The following is a 20,164-nucleotide window of genomic DNA, read 5'->3' as shown; positions in this document are numbered from 1 at the left end:
AGCTCACAAGGAGATTCTCTGGAAACTTGGAGTAAAAAAATATTCACCTTCCTGAATGGCGCCCCAACTGGAAACATATCCTAGTGGACATCTTTTGTGGTAGTTATACTACTGTTTAAACTTCATTAAAATTTATAATAGGAAACATTCCCCAGATTAATCTATGGATCCAATGATCCCTATCTTTATCTACCCCCCCCCAGGGGAAAAAATACCTTAAAATTCATACAGAAATTCAAGGTACCCTAATTGGTCAAAGTTATCTTGAAAAAGAACAACAAAGGTAGAAGATTCACATCTGATTTCAAAACTTACTACAAAGCTTCAATAATCAAGAATCTGGACAAAAGTGTAAAAATCATTCAATGGGGAGAAGAAAAATCTTTTTTAACAAAGGGTTCTGGGACACTGGACAAACTGATGAAAAAGAATAAAGTTGGACCCCACACCTCACACCATATACAAACATTAATTCCAAATGGATCAAAGGTTTAACTGGAAGAGCCAAAACTATAAAACTATTAGAAGGAAACAGAGGTATGGATTTTTGTGACCTTGAATCAAGCACTGGTTTCTTATATATAATATGAAAGCAACAGCAACAAAATAAAGAGTTGGTGAACTGGACCTCATAAAAAAATGAAAAATTTGCATATCAAAAGGAAACTATTAGAAAGGAAAAAGATAATCTACAGAATGGTTAAAATATTTGTAAATTGTATTTGATAAGAGTTTAGTTATCTAGAATGTATAAAGAACTCTTGCAGCTCAACAATAAGAAGGCAAACAACCCAATTAATAAAGGGGCAAAGTATCTGAATGGTCATCTTTATTTGGATGGAATGAAATGACTCACAGTGAGCCACCAAAATGGAATGAGGAGAACAAACGTCGTTGATGTTTAATTCATCTAATAACTGCCTGTGTCATTTGGAGGACAATAAATGAGACCAATATGCTGTACTGAATTATTTATATTAATGTCAATAATTTGTTTAGTAGAATGGTAGATGGCAGAGATAGTGCCTTTTAAACAACAAGCCTTTCTGACATTCATCCTTTCTAGAAAATGTTTTCTGTTTACTTTTGCTAAAAGAATTCATTCCCTCCTTCCTTTCTTTCTTCTTTGTTTTGGTACTGGGGGGATGGAACACAAGGCCTCAGGCATGCTAGCCAAGTGCTCTATCACTGAGCTATGTCTCCAGCTTTAGGACTGACTTGTTCTTTAAAATTATTTTTGCCAGAATGGAAAACTATAAAAAATATCTAGGGACACTGATAAGTTGTGTGTCAACTTTTAAACATACAGGCTATATTTATAAATGCCATATTTAAGTTGCTAAGATAGAAAAAAGAAGGCTTACATATATCACATCTAAAATAGGGAGAGAGAGCCACTACCACTGAGCTCCAACCCCAGCCCCATATCCTCCCATTTTGATGACCGGAGTGCTTCGTATGTAGGTTCATTCACTTGACATGAATTTTCATTTATAAAACGAGTGGTTCTACCTTGGAGGAGTAACTACCTTGCTCAGAGTGGGCCTGCTATTCAGCTAATAATACTGGGGAAAATACAACAAAGGCTCTGAGACTACTATAAAACCAATAGGGGAAACATGCTTGTGTTGCTTATGATACAAATAAACGCGATTTCCAAATGCTAAGTCAGCTGTAAAATCTACATACATTTAGAAGTCACCTGACGTGAAAAACAAAGAATAAGAACAGATTAAATCAGTCAGGCGGGGTGGCAAACACCTGTAGTCCCAGCAACTTGGAGGCTGAAGCAAGAGGATTGCAGTTTGAGATCATTCTCAGCAATTTAGTGAGACTGTCTCAAAATAAAAAGATAAAATGGGCCGGGATGCAGATCAGGGATAGAGCAGCACCTCTGGGTTCCATCCCCAGTATCAAAACAAAAACCCAAAACAACAGAATTAAGCTGACACCTCTCTTACTTTATGATTTTCAGAAATTCATTTCTTGATTTTTTTTGCTACTAGGGATTGAACCCAGGGGCACTTAACCATTCCGCCACATCCCTAGCCCTTTTTATTTTTTAATTTGAGACAGTCTCACTACTCACTAATTGCTGAGGCTGGCTTTGAACTAGCAATCCCCTTGCCTCAGCCTCCCGAGCTGCTGGGATTACAGGCATGTGCCACCATGCCTGGCTTCTTGATGTTCTTTATTGATTTAACAATTACACATAAGTATACTTACAATTCTCAACAGAATTTAAATGTTCTATTTTCTTGGACTGGGAAGTCCTACAATATTCCACGTTAAGCCTAGTCTAGTTTAGATTCATTAGACTCCCAAATCGATAGGTTTATTAAGGATAGAGAATGGACTCAGTCTTTGAAATAAGCATGCTGCATTTGTCCTGAAGAGTGGAAAATTTTATCAAGAGGCCACAGTAAATTTGTAATAAAAAATAAGCATCTCTCATTAGAACAAGTTTCTTGATTCCCTGCCACATCTCTCAATACCGACCCCATTAACTATGGATTTGTTTAGCCAGAGAGCCTTTCCGCATCTGGTTTATAATAATTCATCTTTTTATTAATTTTGAATGCTAAGAGAAAAAAATAAAACCAGGGTATGAAACAATTATGTCTTCCTTCCTCTTTCCTTCCTACTGCCTATCTCATAAATTGGTCATTATAGCATTCTGTAAAACAGCCATCTCTGAATTGAGAGCTACAATATTTTTAGCCTTGAGGTAGCTGCAAAATGAAGCACTTTGATAACCTTGTTGCCAACAAAAAGAGTAGACCAGAATCCTTTTTGCATAAATATTAGAAAGATTACAAAGGGTGGAAAAAAATCCAGTCATTTTCAAACAACACTGAACTGAATGGAAGTAGGGATAAAGGAATTTTTCCACCTTTTTGAAGGGTTAAAAGATGATTCCAGCAGAACATGGGTATTAGAAGGGGCCACATTTTCATTAAAATAATGATTCTATCGTATGTTCAATGAAAAGATAAAGCCCTGAACAGCTATTTAAAAAAGATGAGGGAATTTCTCCTCTCTACAAACAGCGCCTTCAGCCTTTCTTAGCAAGGAAGCTTCATAATTTTTATGCAAATAATTGTTTCTTTTTTTAACAAAGGAAAACATCAAGTAAAAAATGAGCCTGGAAACTTGCAGATAATAATTCAAACAAGACTATAAAAATATTATAAAATAATAGAAGTTTAAGCACTTTATGAAAGAATAGAGCAGTTGGAAAATTCACAGGGCAGTCAAATCAGACAACCTAATTAATAAATGAGTGATAAAGTATGTGAATTGGGGAGATGACCAAAGAGCGGAGAGTCACAGTACAACATAGAACTATGTTGTGCAATGTTATTAATAACAGTCTTTGGAACTCTGCTTTATTCTCTGATATCTCTGCCAACCGCATGCATGCTGTTGGCTTAATCAATTACCACAGCTCTGGAGAACGCTGTGACTGAGCAGAGATTTGTTTTGTGCAATGCTTATGCTGGGTGCTAAGGAAGGAGGAGCACCTTGCAGCCTGGGGCTTTGCTTCAAGCTTATGTCTACAACTATTAACACCTATAAAGTACCAGGATACCTGCTGGATCCTGAGGCAGACAACCTAGACAGGGATGGCCCAGAAGAGCTTCCGGGATGAAGGACTGGTAGAGACAGAAACCAGTATAGAATAGAGTATAGCATCAGAGCTGGTTACCCAGTGCTTTGGATACTGAGGTTAAAAAAGAAGAAAATTCAACCTTAGAGGTGACAACCGGTAATAGAAGGAATGTGGATCTGCAATGCCAAGAGACCCTAGCTTCAAGCCCACTTTCATCCTTGCACTTTCTGTGCTGTTAAGTTAGTGGCCTCTCTAAGGTTCAGCTTCTTCAACTGCAAATGGGATATGATCACTGAATCCCCCAGGATTGTCATCAGTCCATATGTTACATCTATATGAAATACAAGCCCTGCTTCAGGTGGACACAGCCCAGTGCCAGCGGGCTTGGCTCTGTGAGAGAGGAACAGAATGGCCGTCAGTTGTGACTCTAAATGTGATGGTCCTGTACTAGTCTGGTGAACTTTCAAGAACCAGGGCTACTGATATCCCAGACATTTATCAAATGACAACTTTTCCCTTTCATTCCTTATGCAAATTTAGTGTTTACAGGAGAATGGACATTTTAGTTGACTCTTGAAGGATCCAACTTTTTAATCAAGAAAGCTTCATGTGCAGCTGTCATTTTCTATTCAGCAGGGAATCTGACAGTGCTGAAAAGGAAATGTTTGCAAGGGAAGGGACTGAGAGAAAGGGGCAGTGTGACCAGTTGGGAGTTCAGGAAAATGAAGAGGATAGGAACTGATCTAAAGTGGTGGATGTGCAGGGATTTCATGTGAACATGCAGGAATAGAAAGCAAAAGAGAGAGGACTTGGGGTTGTGGAAAACATGGGTGAAGGAGAGGAGGACTTTGTGGATAATTTTAGGCCAAATGGAGAAAACTCATAACAACAGAGAGTGTAAAACAAGTCAATCTGCAGAAGGACACACTGAGTTTTCTCCTATACACAGACTGAAGTTGTGAAGGCATGTGAGCTTCTGATGGCCAGGAAGGTGGCACTAGGACTCAGTAGACAGGCTGTTGCTAGACCTATGGATCTGGGATTTCCTGGAGTTAGCAGGAAAGTAGCCTTAACAGATGGGATGTCTCAGGGAAGCACAAGGGGGTAAAAAGAGGCTGGGGCCAGAATTCACTGGCATGAGGAACCGTGTGCTCCAGTCACTATTTATTTATTTATTCCCACAAATTTGATTCCAATCCCCACCTCCAACCACAGCCTTCTCTCTGTCTGGTATGGGTCCCTTCTTCCTCTGATTTTCAACAATGGAGAAATCCTACTGGGAGCATAATTCATGGTAGTAGGTAGACCTACTTACAACAGAAACTGATTCTGGAAGTTCCTCAGACTAGTGACGCTCCTTCATCCAGAAAGCACCTGTTGCCATCATTTAATCCAAGTACTGTAACTCTCTCCACATGACTGACTGCAATAACCATCCTCATTGCCGGCATTTATAAGCACAACCTTCCATACAAAAGGCATGCATTTTTTAGGTACTTTCATATCATGTCTTTTGCCAGCAGCTCTGAATTTTAGTATCCTCCTTATTTGTAACTGAACTGACTGTAAATCTTAAAGTTGGATTGTCGAGAGAAATGGCAGAAAACACCAACCAGACTAATGACAAAGCATGAAATTAGAGACTGTAATAACATTTTACGATGTAAACTGGGAGAAATCTATGAATGAGGATTTTACATAGAAAGGATGCAAAAAAAAAAAAAAAAAAAATCCACCAAATTTTTTATTACAGAGAATTTCAAACATACACAAAAGTAGAGAATAATATAAGGAACTCCCAACTATCACCCAGCACAAACAATTAGCACCCCATGGCCAATCTTGTTTTACCTACCTCCAACTTGAGAGTGTGTTCTTTTAATAAAATATTCCTTCAAATGAAGAAAGATAGAAGTCAACTGAGGTCAACTCAGAAAAGCTATTCTCCCCAAAGAGTTCTCTTCTTTAGTTTTGGTATTAGAAGCTCAAAGGGTGCAAAAGTCTAATTAATGGAAGTGCAAGCTTCTCTTTCTATAGAAAATAGCCGTTAAAAATGGAAGCACCTAAGATTCCAAATTAAAGATAAAAAAAAAAAAAAGAGATAATCTTTCAGGACTTGGTGTCCAGTAAATTTAGAATGAAACATGTATTTTAAAACTGTTCTTGATTCCAGTTAATGGCAGAGCTGCTGCTGCTGCTTCTTTTTAAGTAGAAGGAGAAGAAAAAAAAAAAACCTCCATGATTCTACTTATCTAAATATCCTTCCTGGCACTGAGATTTGAAATCTACTGGGTTGCCCTATTCTTGGGCACTCTGCAACACTCCAGAATCTGAATTGCCATCTGTTCTGTGGAAATGTGACTCACTGGTGGTTCACGTGTTCAGTAGTATATTGTCAAATGGTAAATTCTGATAGTTTAATTAGAAAGACACATAATTACAGGTGCAAGAGGAGTAGTAGGTCATCCCCTTTCTAGATCTTCGTAATGGCTCATTCCTCCTCAGTCTGCTATCATCAACACCATCTTCAGTTGAAGTCACACATGAAAATAGGCTTGAGATAATCATAAAGTAAAAATACATTCATCTAGAAGATTTTGCTTCATTTCATTAAGAATGTGATATATTAATTGATTTTATCCTTTATAAAACTTTTTAGAGAACTTTCTTACATTTTATATAAAATATTTTAGAAGTTCCTTACTAATTTCTGTCCTAAAAGTATAGCAAAAAACTATATTCATTTCTTAAACAGAGTGAAAAATAAATTGGAAATTTGTGTTCTCAATCCAAGGTGCAGAGTAAATACTCTATTGACTCCTGCTTGTAAGATCTTGTTCAGTGTTGAGTTCCCCCTTATGAACAGAGGCTTAGAGGACACATTATGAGGTCTCTTTTGCAAGTGTGTAGCCTGAAGCGCACTTGCTCCATCCACTAACATGTAGTATTGAACAGACCATAATCACCTGAGATGTGCCAAATACTTGACAGTAATACGAAAAATATTTACAGGGCAGTGGTAAGTTAGAAAGAAAAGAGTGAAACAGTATTAGCATAAAATGTAAAAAGCAACCCAACTGTGGTCTTGAGCAGGGACTTCACACGAGCAATTACATCCACAGCAACATGGGTGTCCTGATTTCAGATGATAATTTGTATCTAATTCCAACTCAACTAACTAGGAGCAGGATTCTTTCTGGAGAAGGATATGCCAGATACATACTGCTTATTTGCTGATTATCTATGCACCAAGTCTCTAGTACACATGCATTTGCTTTAAGCTGAAAGATTCACCACCAGAATTATCACCCATGTGCCTTTGTGAGATAGTGGCATTTTGGAGATTTTTGGAACACTGTGTTATGCAATACTTTGTTCCCTTTCCAAGAAAAACAAAAATGGGAGAACTTACTCATATGAAATACTAAATGTGTCATTAGGAAAACTAGGGACATCAAAGATAGTGGGCACACAATGTTAAGTTCCTGGATTTGATAACATGCCAACCAGTTATGTAAGATGTCATCCCTGAGGAAACTGGGTGATGATGCATAGTCCTTCTCTGCATTATCTTCTAACTCCTGATGGTATCATTATTTCAAAGTAAGTTTAATAGTCCTTGACCTTTTAAGTCTAAACAACAATGTGGTTTAGAGAACACTTGAGTTATTTTTAAAATTTTTAAAATTTGTTCTGATTTGTTGTACAAGACAGTAGAATGCACTTACACATTTTGATAGCTTATACATAAATGGAGTGTAATTTCTCATTTTCTGATTATGTGGTATTTTTTCCCATCAAAGAGAGGTGTGATTTATTGACCATAACAATAACCTCAAGGTCAGAACGTCACAGTGCTATGTTCTGGTCATGCTACATCAGATGTATGGAACCCAGAGAAGTAAGTTACTTAAATCCTAAGTTCGAAATTTTTCATTTTAAGCCCTTGTAAAATGGGGCTAATATGTCACTCATAATGTTGTGGTGACAAAGGAAGTTTTTTCCTTAACTGTCAAACAGCAAAGCCTCATAAGGAGATACTCACAAGACTGAATAAATCAGAAAACAATCGCTGACAAGTACACTTCAATAGTAAGTGGCTTATAGTTATGCAAGTATCTCATAGGCTAAGTTATATTCCTCCAATATCACACACGTGGAGAGTTAAAAACTGATGCAATTGTAAAAGTGAGGGCGAACACAGAGCTTTGCTGTAAAAGGTAATCTGCCCTTTTAACTTGCATGTACTAGAACGCATGTGATCCTGATATGGAAAAACTCACTTCCCTGACTTCTCCTCCTGGGGAAGAGGTGTTTACATGCAGGGTATCAAAAGAACAGCTCACGTACCAACTTCATCCTGAATCTCCTCAGCCACTGCAGGTACGTTGTAGAGCAGGGACAGAGACTGATTCATGCGCTCGTAGATCACACGGAGGTGTGTCATAACCTGCATTGAAGGACAAGTCCAGGTGAACAATCTCTTGGATGGGTACCGTTATTTTCCTCATCTAGCACTGCAGACAGATACAAACTTCCAAAATGAAACTCACCAACGTGGCTGGAATATTTAACTTAAAGGGCATCTTTGCTTTTCTTTTTCTCCTATTTTTTTTTTTTTCTCTCTAACTTTTAAGTGCAGCTTGAAGATTTATCTTTAAATTTACCAGCATTTTGTATGTGTGGAGCAGTCAATTAAAAAGACCACCTGTGCCAACTCTGACTTCTAAGACTGAGCCTTCCTAAATAGCCTCTGATTTCCTAAATATATTTCTTTACAATTTCCTAATAGATGAGAACACTTCAATGTGATTGGATTATTTTGTGCTAAATATAAATAGTTTAAAATTATTCCATTTAGGGAAACAGAAAATGTCAGACTTCCAGAGATAGATCCCCATTTTCAGTCGTTGGGAAGGAGAGAATATGAAACATTACAGAGCTTCATTCAGGCTCACATTAAATTTAAACCTTGTGGTGGCAATGAAGTTTATGATTGCCTGTCACAGTTTAGTTGAGTCAATTGAACAGGTTTTAGATTCATTTTCTTTATTTTAGTGGTCAGTTTTAAATGGTTCATTTAAGAATCAGTGGCAGTGGACACTTAAAAGATATTTATATTACTGATTATTTGCATAACTTACAAGATGTCAAACCACATATTGCCACCTGATTAACTTTCACAATTCACCTGGCATTAGAGAGCTCTTGCCAGAGAAACCCAGACCATAGGGAATACCTGAAGATCCTACAGCCACCTAAGAAGCAAGAACCCTGGACTGTCAGGGCTGCAGCCTCCTACACACGGTGCTTACCTGGGACCGGATCTGAGCAGCTTTCTTGGGATCCACCATGCGCACATGCTCGAAATGCTTCAGGGTATGCTGCCTGTCTTTCTGCTCTGCACGGACATACTTCTTCAGCATGGTGAACACATGACGAGGCTGTTGGGGGGAAAAATAAGAAATATATTTTCAACTTTGTGCAAAATATTACTTCTTTTATTGGCTTTGGGTCAGAGATGCCACTAATTCATCCCTGAAGGAATTCTCCCTTATAAACTCTTCTCCCAGTCCTTTATTAATGAGTAATTAATTACTTTGGCCCGCTGTCATTTCTATTAGAGCATTTAGCATTTTCAACACACATATTGACTGTCTTCCTTAATCAACATTTTCTTTTCAAATATGCCTGTTCTTCTAGAGAAGGAGAATAGATTTTGGATATGTCAGGTTTCAGTGAGGTCCTTCTCCCATTCACATACTCGGGGGTATACATAAGATGTGTTTCTACGTGCACAATGCTAAGGAGAGAAGTAATGCTGCACAAAACAAATCTCAGCATCAGCAACATGTATAATGATCAAAGTAAGAAGAACAGCAGGCAATCTAACCACTAGTGATTTGTAAGTCAAGGAATGCCTGATAAGCTCTAAGAGACCTTGTAGTTTTTCTAGAGAAAGGCCATGGTTAAACTGTAGTTATTTTACTTTGAAATTTAATTAAGTTCTTTTAAGCCATTAGATTCTAATTTTTTCAACAACAATTAAATTTCTTCTTAAGTGCTTCAAATTTTTTTTTTTTTTTTTTTTTGTAATTGGTTCCATTTCATTCTTATTCCAGTTTTCCATGAAAACATTCATCCTAATTTTTTAACAGGGCAAAGTTTCCTTTCTCTTTAATAATTCTTCCACTGATGTGTGCATTCTACATTGCTGTGTTGTTGTTATATGCTTTTATAAAATGTTTTGCTGAGATACACATTTCTTCTTCATTGAAACAATCACCTGTGAAAATTCATGCCAAGAATAGAATGGGGGCCATCAAGCAAACCTGGTAATTATGAACTGATGTGTCACGGGCATCTGGAAAAGCTGGAAGGTACTGAATTTACTCCCAGAGACGGTGTGTATGTGGCCTAGAATGCTTTTCCTCTGCTATCCATATTCTACAGAATATTCTACAGAATGTGCCTGTCCTTCCCTGTTAACTTGGGACCTTCTTCCTGTCATCCCAAGTGGAATTTGGTGCTTTTTCTCTGTGCCACCAGAAAGGCTGTGCAAACTTCCATTATTGCATTTAACATCATCTGTTAAATTCGTTATGCTTCTGGTTGTCCTCCTCAGTGTGAGTTCCAAGGGGCCAGATGTGAGCTCACTCTTTTGGCTCTCCTGGGAACCCCAACCACCAGAGCCAACTGTTCTGTACTTGCTTGTTCATGCCTGCCACCGAGGCCACGTGCCTATACTTTAAGAAAACAAATACATACAAACGACAGGAACAAAATAAATCTGTGCTCATCTGCTTGACTTATTCCTTGTTTTCCTAGAAGAAATGTGACTATCCTTAATTCCAAGACAGACAGACATCACAGATTGAAACACAGTTTTTGGCAGTGTATCATTACAATTCTCATATGTACTGTGAAATTTGGTTGAATCTACGAATCAGAATGACCTTTCAAATCTCAGAAGAAATGTAGAAAAGAAAATAATTGATAAGCTATTTTTATAAAATCCATATTTAAAAGAAGATACAAGCTAACTAAAAAAATCCTTTTAACATCAGAGTTAAGGGCTGATTATTTTGGACTGTGAGGGCCATTGTATATACAGGATTGTACAATCAAGATACTACATAACCTTGATGCTTGCTTGTTTTTAACCACCAAGTCTTAAAAAAAAAAAATCCCTCTAGTACTATTGCAATTATACTTTCAAGGTTGGAGACAGAAACGGCTCCACTAAATGCATTTAACCATGCTATTCCTGCCCGCCCTCACAGATGCAGCTGACCAGCATATCGTGCTTCCTCAAGATGCCCTACTCCATTTTTCTCTCTTAAAAAAGATATATTGCTTTGGAGAAAATGCTTTTCTTTCTTTTATGAGTTCATATACGAAAAAGCACTTAAATTAAAAATGTAAGGGTTGTTTTTCACTGTCCCCTTTTTTCCCCTTCTAGTTGGCCACCTATGAATGTTTCCATAAGGCATTTTTCCTGAAAGAAATGTCACCAACGAGCCAGCATCCCAGATTGGCCTTGGCATCACTATCATCTCAATTTGCAGAATGGGGAATGGTCATTTGTGATAACTAACATCTGGTCTCCCCTTTGTCTTCCTCTATCAGCACAAATAGCACACTCTCACACTCTCTCATTTACTCATTATTAATGTTACTATTCACTTAAAAGTCAACATGAAAGCCTTAGCTTTCCCATCTGTGCAATTCAGACAGCAATTTATTTATTTATTTGGTGGTGAGAACCCAGGGGTACTCTACCACTGAACTACGCCCCCAGCCCTTTTATTTTTATTTAACAGGGTCTCACTAAATTGCCCAGCCTGGCTTGGAACTTGAGATCTTGCCTCAGCCTCCCAAGTCACTGGGATTACAGGTGTGGGCCCAGTGTAGAAAACGGTATGTTTCAGAGAGGGAGCACTTGAAGATGAAAATCACTCTGTGTCAGTTACCCAACACGATTGCTTGGTCCACCCCAGGTATTCAGCATGTACGTGTTTCTTCTATTTAGTCCTCAGCCCCAACTCCTACACCCTTCTTTCTTGTAACCAATAACAGCTCGGTATTTGTTGACTGAGAAGAAGGCAGTGTTTGAACTGGTTTGTGCATGGCAACTCAGATCTTCCTCCCAGCTCTAGGACAGAGAGCTGCTCTCTCTACCTTACAGATGAGTTACGAACACAGTAGGCTGAGGTTACATGGGTCAGCCCAGGGAAACACAGCTGGTCAGTGCTCTGACAGGAACAGGCCAGACCAGCTGTTCAGGGTCCTTTCTCCAACCACTGTGTGATCCTGCCTTTTAAAGAGAATTTGCCATGGACCAAGCTAAAGACAGTCCACAAATGAACTCATAGACTTGACAAAGAAATTGCTGGATGGTTAGGAAAGAGTGCATTCTAGGAGTCCTTGCCTGACTTTCTGTTCTCATAAGTTCATGGACAGTAGTGGACAGACCACCAGTGGATGCCTGAAACCTCAACTAGTACTGGAACCTAATGTATACACTATGTTTTCCCCTATACATACATATCTTTGATAAATTTTAATTATAAGTTAGTCATGGCAAGAGATTAACAATAGTTAATAATAAAATCAAACAATAATAATCTACTGAAATAAGTTATTTAAAACTTATGAATAGTTTATTTCTGGAATTTTCCGTTTAATATTTTCAGACGAAAGTTGATTCAGGTTACCGAACTCATGGAAAAATGAATGCATGCAAAGGAGATTACAGTAATATCCTTTTGGAACACACTGATATCAGCCCTTCTAATTGTGCTGAAGTGTCAGATTTCACTTGTTCAATCTCTCATTTTCTGTTCTCAGTTTTTGGCACTTGGTTATTCTTAAGCTAATGCATCAAAATTGGGGTGTAGCAACATAGGACTGTCCTCTGTTAATCTGATTAGAGGATTACTAGAAAACGATTCAAGGTTTTAGTTAAAAGTTATGCTTTTGTGACACTCAAGGGTTCTAGTGCTTAAATTCATCCTTATCTTCTTAATAGAAGATGAATAATTAAATGGTAAATGTGCTCACTTGTTTTCAACTGCTTATCTCACTTAATGCTGCCATTTCTTTATGCATTATGCTTCAGAATTATATTACTAACTCTCTCTCCAAAAATCCCCAGAGTTTGATAATGAAACAGGCTGTGAGGATACCCCAGGCCTCAGCTCCTGCATAGTAATGAGCCCTGTGAGCCCAGAATAAGCTCTGACCTCATCATGTACACGTGAGCCCAAAGATATATTGTGTGTCCAACTACATAAACACAAGCTTTTTCTTCCTGTGCCTACATCACAATAAGCAAAAGGTGGGGACAATAATTCAGGAAAACTTTAGAACATTCTTTAAGAAATGAATTGCAGGATTCAGCTTGGTTGCTTTGACCATGTAAAACACATTTATTTCTAGGAATTATGCTTTGAAATGAACAAAACAAAACAAAAAATGAATTAGCTCCTGTGTTGGAGAGAAGTCAGATAAATCAAATGAAATAAAATGGTGGTTGTTGCTACACCTCAAAAAATGAACATTTTCAGTTAAGAAAGGAAACAGGTTAATATTTTCCTGTACTTCTATATTTTCAGTTACTTTAGGTTAAAAAAAAAAGGTGGGAGGAAGCCCTTCTTTAGGTATATGATTCATGCATCTTTCCTTCAAATAAAGAAATAATTGCCCACACTTTTGGCTACAAAAGGGATTTCCCCAAGGTGTAAAACTGGTTATTTCTAGAGCTATATCATGTAACTCAGAATACAGGGAATCTTGATTGTCTAGGGAGGTTTATTTTATTATACTAGGATGAAGATGAATTTCCTAAATTTTAATGAAAAAGAAGAAACATTCGTACAGGAATGGCAGAAAAACATACCTGATATCTGTACAATAACACTTGGTATCTCTATATAATACAGAAAGAAATTCTCAAAGTAACTGCTATTAAATGTTGTACTGCCACATCACTCACATTTAAGATTAAATTATTCACGATTAGAAAGACAAACATTAAGAATTTGGTGGCTCATGATGCTAATAATATAGTTCAAGAAACATTTTTAAACTGTATGAATACAATTTAAATTATTCTTAAGGCTGTAAGTTTTCTGTAACTAATATTTTTTCCGGAAAATTTCTCTTACTTCATAGTTAAGATAGTTTATGTATCAATACTATAATTTGGTTACATTGGTATTGGATGGTCAATCTAAACTTTATTCTGAAGAATAAAGAAAATACAAGATCTGCTCCAGAGGGACTAAATGTATCAAATTCTTTATTATTATTTTTTTAATCACTATTGTTTCCAAGAGTATTTAAGCTCAAAATCACATCTTACCTGTTTGCAACTGATTTGGCACTTTTCAATTTGTCCTAAGTTTACCAGGGTATCACACTGCCTTTAAAAAAAATTATTCAAAAACAAATTTCTAAAAGGATTAAGAAAAGGCATTACAAAAATGAATTACGCTTCATCTACAACAAAAGCAAAAAGGAAAAGAACTTGAAAACAGGACATTTACCTTTTGAGGCATGAACCATTAGAGAATAACTCATTTTGATCTCCTGACACTGGAACAATTTGGCTGCTAACAAATCTTTGTTAATTAAACTAATAAAAGACCTAGAGCTATATAAAATTTCAGAAATAGTTGCAGTAGTATAGAATATCCTTCATGGTATCTTATTCATGAAAATAAGCATCTCTTCTGATCAGCAGAGCAGTGTTCCAGATTTTCACAGAACACAACTGAAATTACAAACCATTTGATCTATCTACCCAGTGAACCAGGTCTTTGAGGAAGTCATTTTTACTGGGAAATCGTCCCAGAAAATACTTAGTAGAGTCCACAGCATATCCAAACCACTCTCAACAAGAAAATTCATTTCACTAATTCCAAAAGAGAATTCTGGGGTGTCTTATGTTTTGACAGCAGGTGGATGTAGGTAATTTTGAAGGAAATTCCATGGCTTTTCCTTGTAAGAAGTAATATTTTAAATTAAAACCCTTAATTTTCAGATGAATTCTTTTCCCATCTTTTTTTTTTTAAACAATTGCTTGAGTTTGGTGACCTGGACTTGGAACAAGTGACAAACATTTGACTGACGGAAGATGAACAGGACTACTCAGTGCCAATCATGTCTGAATATGTAGTTTTTTATTCGACCATCCACATGGGGAACACATTAAAACCTGACTACTCACAAGTCCCTATTGTCCCACCCTTTAGCTTTATGCTTACTCGAGAAATCTGGCATCTGACCATAATAGACACTTCTACCCTAAACCATTTCCTGATGGAGTGAGTGAACTGTCAAGAGCTTTTAACAGCCCTGGGTGTAGGTCTGCCAAGAAGAAGGAAGCAAATAACTCATTTTATGGGGGGACTCTTAACCTTTCCAGGTCACAAGGGACTTATTCAGAAAACCTACTCCTGGAGGATTAAATTGCACCCTAGTGGCTTCCAAAACTGTGACGAGAGAAGTTAATTACCTCCCTAGAAAAAAGTGATTCTTTCCTGTTTTTACAAAAAGGTTCAGGGCCGTTATGTCAATTTTATACCTTGGATTTCAAGTAATCTTGAACATATAATGTAAAATGTATAAAATCTCGGTGTGTAGGTTTAAAGGCACACTTAAGAGAGTTAAGCCTCTCTGAGCTTGAGATGGTCTCAGTTGAGTTTATTTTGCCATTCTGATGCTCAAAATGTCAAATGCCTTTCCACTGTTGTAAGAAAAAGCTGGAGGGGTGGGGGACCAAAAGAAACCAAACCAAAAACACCAAAATAATTGGGCAAGCTCCCAGGGGAATCTGTGGATTGTGACCATTTTTGTCTTTAAACCTAGGAGTTGAAGTGAAATTTTTAAAAGTTCAATGCCAAATGTATCCACCTTCTTTTCTTCAGAAAAGCACATAAATGACTTCCACAGGTTAAAAGGAATACCAGAGGGGAAAGAGCAATTCTATGCCAGGCTGAACAAAGAAGTCTTGATCAAGCAACAGAAGAATGCAGTAGATTCTCGCTTCCTTCCCTGCCCAGCTTCTCAGTTTTGATAATGTGGGTGCATCAGAAGGAAAGATGTTGGACAACTGACCTTCATCACTCAGTACATACTGCCAGGAGAAAACCCCTGCATGTGGCCAACGGGTACCCCAACCTCCTTGCCCCAGGTATCCAATCACTGCACGGGCTCTGACTTTGTGCTCTCACAGAAGTCATAGCAGCCAGGAGAAGAGAATGTCATCTGCCATGTGTTCCTTCCTTCCCCAGGAAGCAGATCGCTTCTAACAGGGATAGTTACCAAAGTCTCTATGTGCTCTATCCTGACAATCTCTCTCCTCTTAGGGAGGAAAACATCTTCCTCCTTCATAGTCTTATCTCCATGTTCAATTAATTCTTGTTTTTCTAATTATGGCAAAAAGAATGTTGGAAAAATTAATCCCAATTCACAGAGGGAGGAAGAATCCCCTGGGCTGAGTAACAGGTTATACAGAGCAAACCTGGGAATTATTTATATGGGTGTCTGTAAAATACTATAAGATAAAAGTAAGAAAAAATATGTAAAAAAAAAAAAAGGAAATAAGAGTGGTCGTAATCATCTCTCACATATAAGTTTTTTGTTAAATCTGATAGGTTTCACGATTTTTTTCTGGGATGTTCTGCTAGTTCTGAGGAACAATTTATTTTGCTTATACAGACTAGAGCTATAACTTAGTGCAGAAGGCATAATTTATCACCTGACCCAACCCCACGATTTATGCTTTCAGACAAACTTTAGCATACATTGGAGACAGAGCTAAGATCTTCTGACCTGAGAGAACATAAAAGGCCACAAATTATTTGGACTTAGATGTCTTCAAGTCTTGTTTAGTCAAGCAGTAAAAAACACCCAAGCTCAACAGAATGCCCAGGTTATTCATGCAACCCAGAAGGCGAAGCCCACAGAGCTGCTGAAGAAATCGTAAACAAAACATGTTTTAAAGTAACACAGACCCCTGGAAAGATTTGCCAAATGGTCTGATCATACAACAAATGCCAACTGTGACAGATTTGTGACTTTTTTAGAGAGTTACAGCAATCTGCTTTAAATATGCATACTGGAAACTGGGACTCTGACACTCACTTCAAACATCCTCTATCTGGTTATTAATATGCTCAAGGACAACCACATTTAAATTTCTTTTAATTGTACCCTCTCCTCCTCCTACATTTAGCCAGTGTTTTGACCTTTTAGAAATTCTTTCTTTTTTTATTTAAAAACATTTATATATAGAAACTCAAGGTAAAACTGTTTAAAATCCAATATAAAGCTAGGATCTTTGTTTTTTATTGTCTTTTATTTATTTACTTATTTTTGGTACTGGGGATTTAACTCAGGGGCACTTAACCCCAGAGCTACATCCTCAACACCCCTTTTTCATTTTGACTGGGTCTCATTAAATTGTAGGGCCTTGCTGTGATGTTGAGGCTAGCTTTGAACTGGCAATCCTCCGGCCTCAGTCTTTCGAACAGTTGGGTTATTACAGGTGTGCATCACGGTGCCCACCTAGCATCTTTAAACTGTGATCCATGGTTCAGTTTCATAAAATTAACGAAGCCCTTGAAACTGATGTGAAATTTACACGTGTGCTCCTGTGTACGTGTTGACAGAATGAAGATCTCCTGCTGCTTCTCTGTTCATTAGAGCAGGTGAATAGTGCTGGACCTTTCAATAATGTGCCACGCAGTTGCCTAAAAACCCTAAATACTAGCATTTTCATGATAGGTTTTCATTTTCAAGGGTGAAATGAAATTAGATATGAACATGTAAATCCACATTTATGTTGCAGAGAAGCATGGGATCCTCACGCTATGGCCTGTGACACTTCTACTTTGAATGCTGTCACAGTGGGGCTCTATATGGAGGGAAGCTGAGTGATGACCATAGTCTCAGAGACACAGTAGAGCTTTCGAGCTTTTCGTTATACTTTGTTTTCTAACTGACTTAATTAAAAATAGAAAACATGAGTGTCTATGGTTACCTACTTCCCACTGGTCTGAAGCAAGATCTATTACTGAGCTTAGTAAACATTCAAAACAAGGTACAGAGGAAATACTGGAAGGCTTTACTAAAATAGCACACATACCGCCCAGCACAGTTTAAAGGATTTAGTTCAATAAATGCTAATTCTCCCATTTTTCTTTCCACCCACTATCTATTCCTGGGTTTGTCCTTAAAAGCTCTCAAGTTAATGAGTCCCTGTGTGCTCATCAATTTATACAAACTTCAACTTCAAATGAATGGTGAATGAATAAATAATACATATGCACATAAGGTCTAGGATAATTAAGCACATTTCTCAAAAGTGATTTTTAACTTAAGTCTTTAAATTTCTAACTACTTTGGGATTATCACAACAAAATTTTTATAATATTCAAAAGTTGCTGGTAGAATGTTTAAACATCATAATATTCATCTTTCCACATATTAAGAACTCGGCATGTAGTTTTAAACTTACCAGTCACTTACATTTAAGTGCAGGTGTCCCCTACTTGCGTACATGTGTCCTGTGCACGTCCTAACAAAATGCTGGGTATCTGGCCCAAAGTGGCAAGTAGAAAATGATAGGAGAAGGGCAGTTGGCAAGGTCTGATGAAAACTAAAAAAGCTAGGGTCTACACCTACATTTCTTTTTTGCCTTAGAAAACTTACAGCTGGGTGAGGGGTTAGGGAAGAATAAAGGAACTCTGGATGGTACAGAGGGGAGTAAAGGGAGGGGTAGGGCGGTGGAGGTGGGAAATACAATGGAACGAGGTAGACATTATTGCCCTCAATACATGTGTGATTACACAACTGGTGTGACTGCACCATGTATAGCCAGAGGAAGAAGAAGTTGTGCATCATTTGTGTACAATGTGTCAAAATGCATTCTACTGTCATGTGTAACCAATTAAAACAAACTAATAAAAAAAATTGTTCTTGTAAAAAAAGAAAGAAAACTTAGAGCCAACCTCTGTTGTCTAAAGACTGATTTAGTTGGAATCAACATGCTACATTGGCTAGAAACTGATGGGCTGGAGTCGTCACAGGTTTACCTGCCACGAAACACCCTTAAACCGCTGTAATCATCTCCAGTCATCTCTGTTTCTTGCTGAACATCCACTGACCTGCTGCCAGAATTCACCAAAGAGCAGCAGGAGAAAACAACTTGGTGACAAAACCACACTCCTACATAAGAGCCTCATGATAGGAATATGCCCTTCCAAAGAAGTCTATGAGGAAGCAAGTTTCCAGGAATCTCAGAAGCTCTAGTGTTCGGCCGAACCATTCAGAATGAGAAAGGATAGGGAGCTGGTGCTATAGCAACTGTGACATTATTTTGCTCAATTAAATATTAAGAGTCTGTGAAGAAGCAGATACAAGCATGAAATAGGATTTAGTATGAATAAGAAGACTGCGATCATGAGAAATCATGGAAAAATCAACACTAAACAGGCACACAGACAGATGTACATGTAAGTGGTTCCTAATTCTTACCACCACTTAGAAAATATTTAACAGTAGTGGAAGTTGGAATAACAATTATGATGCTGTCTAATGGAAAATTTAGACAAAGCCTATACATAAAAATACAAAAAAAAAAATCTCAGAATTACAAAGAACGGTTTGGTTATTTCTCTCTCATATTTAAAACATTTTAATTCTTAGTAATTAGGGTCTGCTAAGTTTTTCCAGATGAGGTCTACAACAGAAACTTTATTTAAAACCAACCAACCAACCATATCCAGTCTGGTTTAACTATATAGGATCCCACATTAAATCCAATTTCTCTTTAGACTACAGAGAACAGTGAACAGTCAGGAAATAGCGTTATCTCACCCTTTGGGAATCAGAAGCAGGTCCCTGACAGGCACAGGAGGGAAGGCTCCACCAGTACCTAGCTCCTATTCCATGAGGCTGGGGGAAGCTTCCGTGTGAGCTTGACCAAGTCAGAAGGAAGCACAAGATAGAGGGAGCAATGACAGCCTGGCTGGCGTCATACCGAGTTTGGTGGCTCAGTGGCCTCCAAAGGGGATGGAAATTAACCACACGTGCAGCAACTCTGGAGAGGAATTCAACTTTTCTGGGGGCAAACAAAAGTATATATACTTGATTTTTCTAAGGAAACGTTTAGGACAGTAAAAAAGAATTAAGTAAGGGGTTGGTCTTCAGTAGAGTCACTGGGCTTCTTCAACAGAGCAGTTTTTTCTCAGTCCAAAAATAAGGTTGGGTTCTATATTTTTCCCTAGTGGAAATTAACATTTTAATTATTTTATGTATATATGTATATATAAAATTTTATATTTTATATATACATATATGTATGTATGTATATATGTGTGAATTTTTCCCCCTAGCATGGGGGATTGAACCTGGGGACTTATGTATGCCAGGCAAGCTTGCCACCACTAGGCCACATCCCTAATCCATACACTTTAGATTGGATGTTCAGTTTATCAGTCTATGGGTACATGGTTAATTTAAAAGGAAACCTGGAATATA

General features: G+C 37.7%; 1 protein-coding gene across 6 annotated transcripts in view; it reads right to left on the bottom strand.

The window, feature by feature from the left end:
* Positions 1-20,164, bottom strand: part of APP (amyloid beta precursor protein) — a 239,573-nt gene that overhangs the window by 49,957 nt on the left and 169,452 nt on the right. For all 6 annotated transcript variants that reach the window (XM_079156438.1, XM_079156442.1, XM_079156437.1 and 3 more), the window contains 2 exons: positions 8,929-9,057; positions 7,964-8,063 (listed from right to left, as the gene is read on the bottom strand). In XM_079156438.1, the coding sequence (XP_079012564.1) occupies positions 7,964-8,063; positions 8,929-9,057 (229 nt within the window). The remainder of the gene's footprint in view (positions 1-7,963; positions 8,064-8,928; positions 9,058-20,164) is intronic.

This window comes from Sciurus vulgaris (assembly GCF_902686455.1).
Source record: "Sciurus vulgaris genome assembly, chromosome: 10".
Lineage (NCBI taxonomy): Eukaryota > Metazoa > Chordata > Mammalia > Rodentia > Sciuridae > Sciurus > Sciurus vulgaris.
The sequence above is the reverse complement of the archived record's forward strand: the minus strand, read 5'-3'. Positions and strand labels throughout refer to the sequence as shown.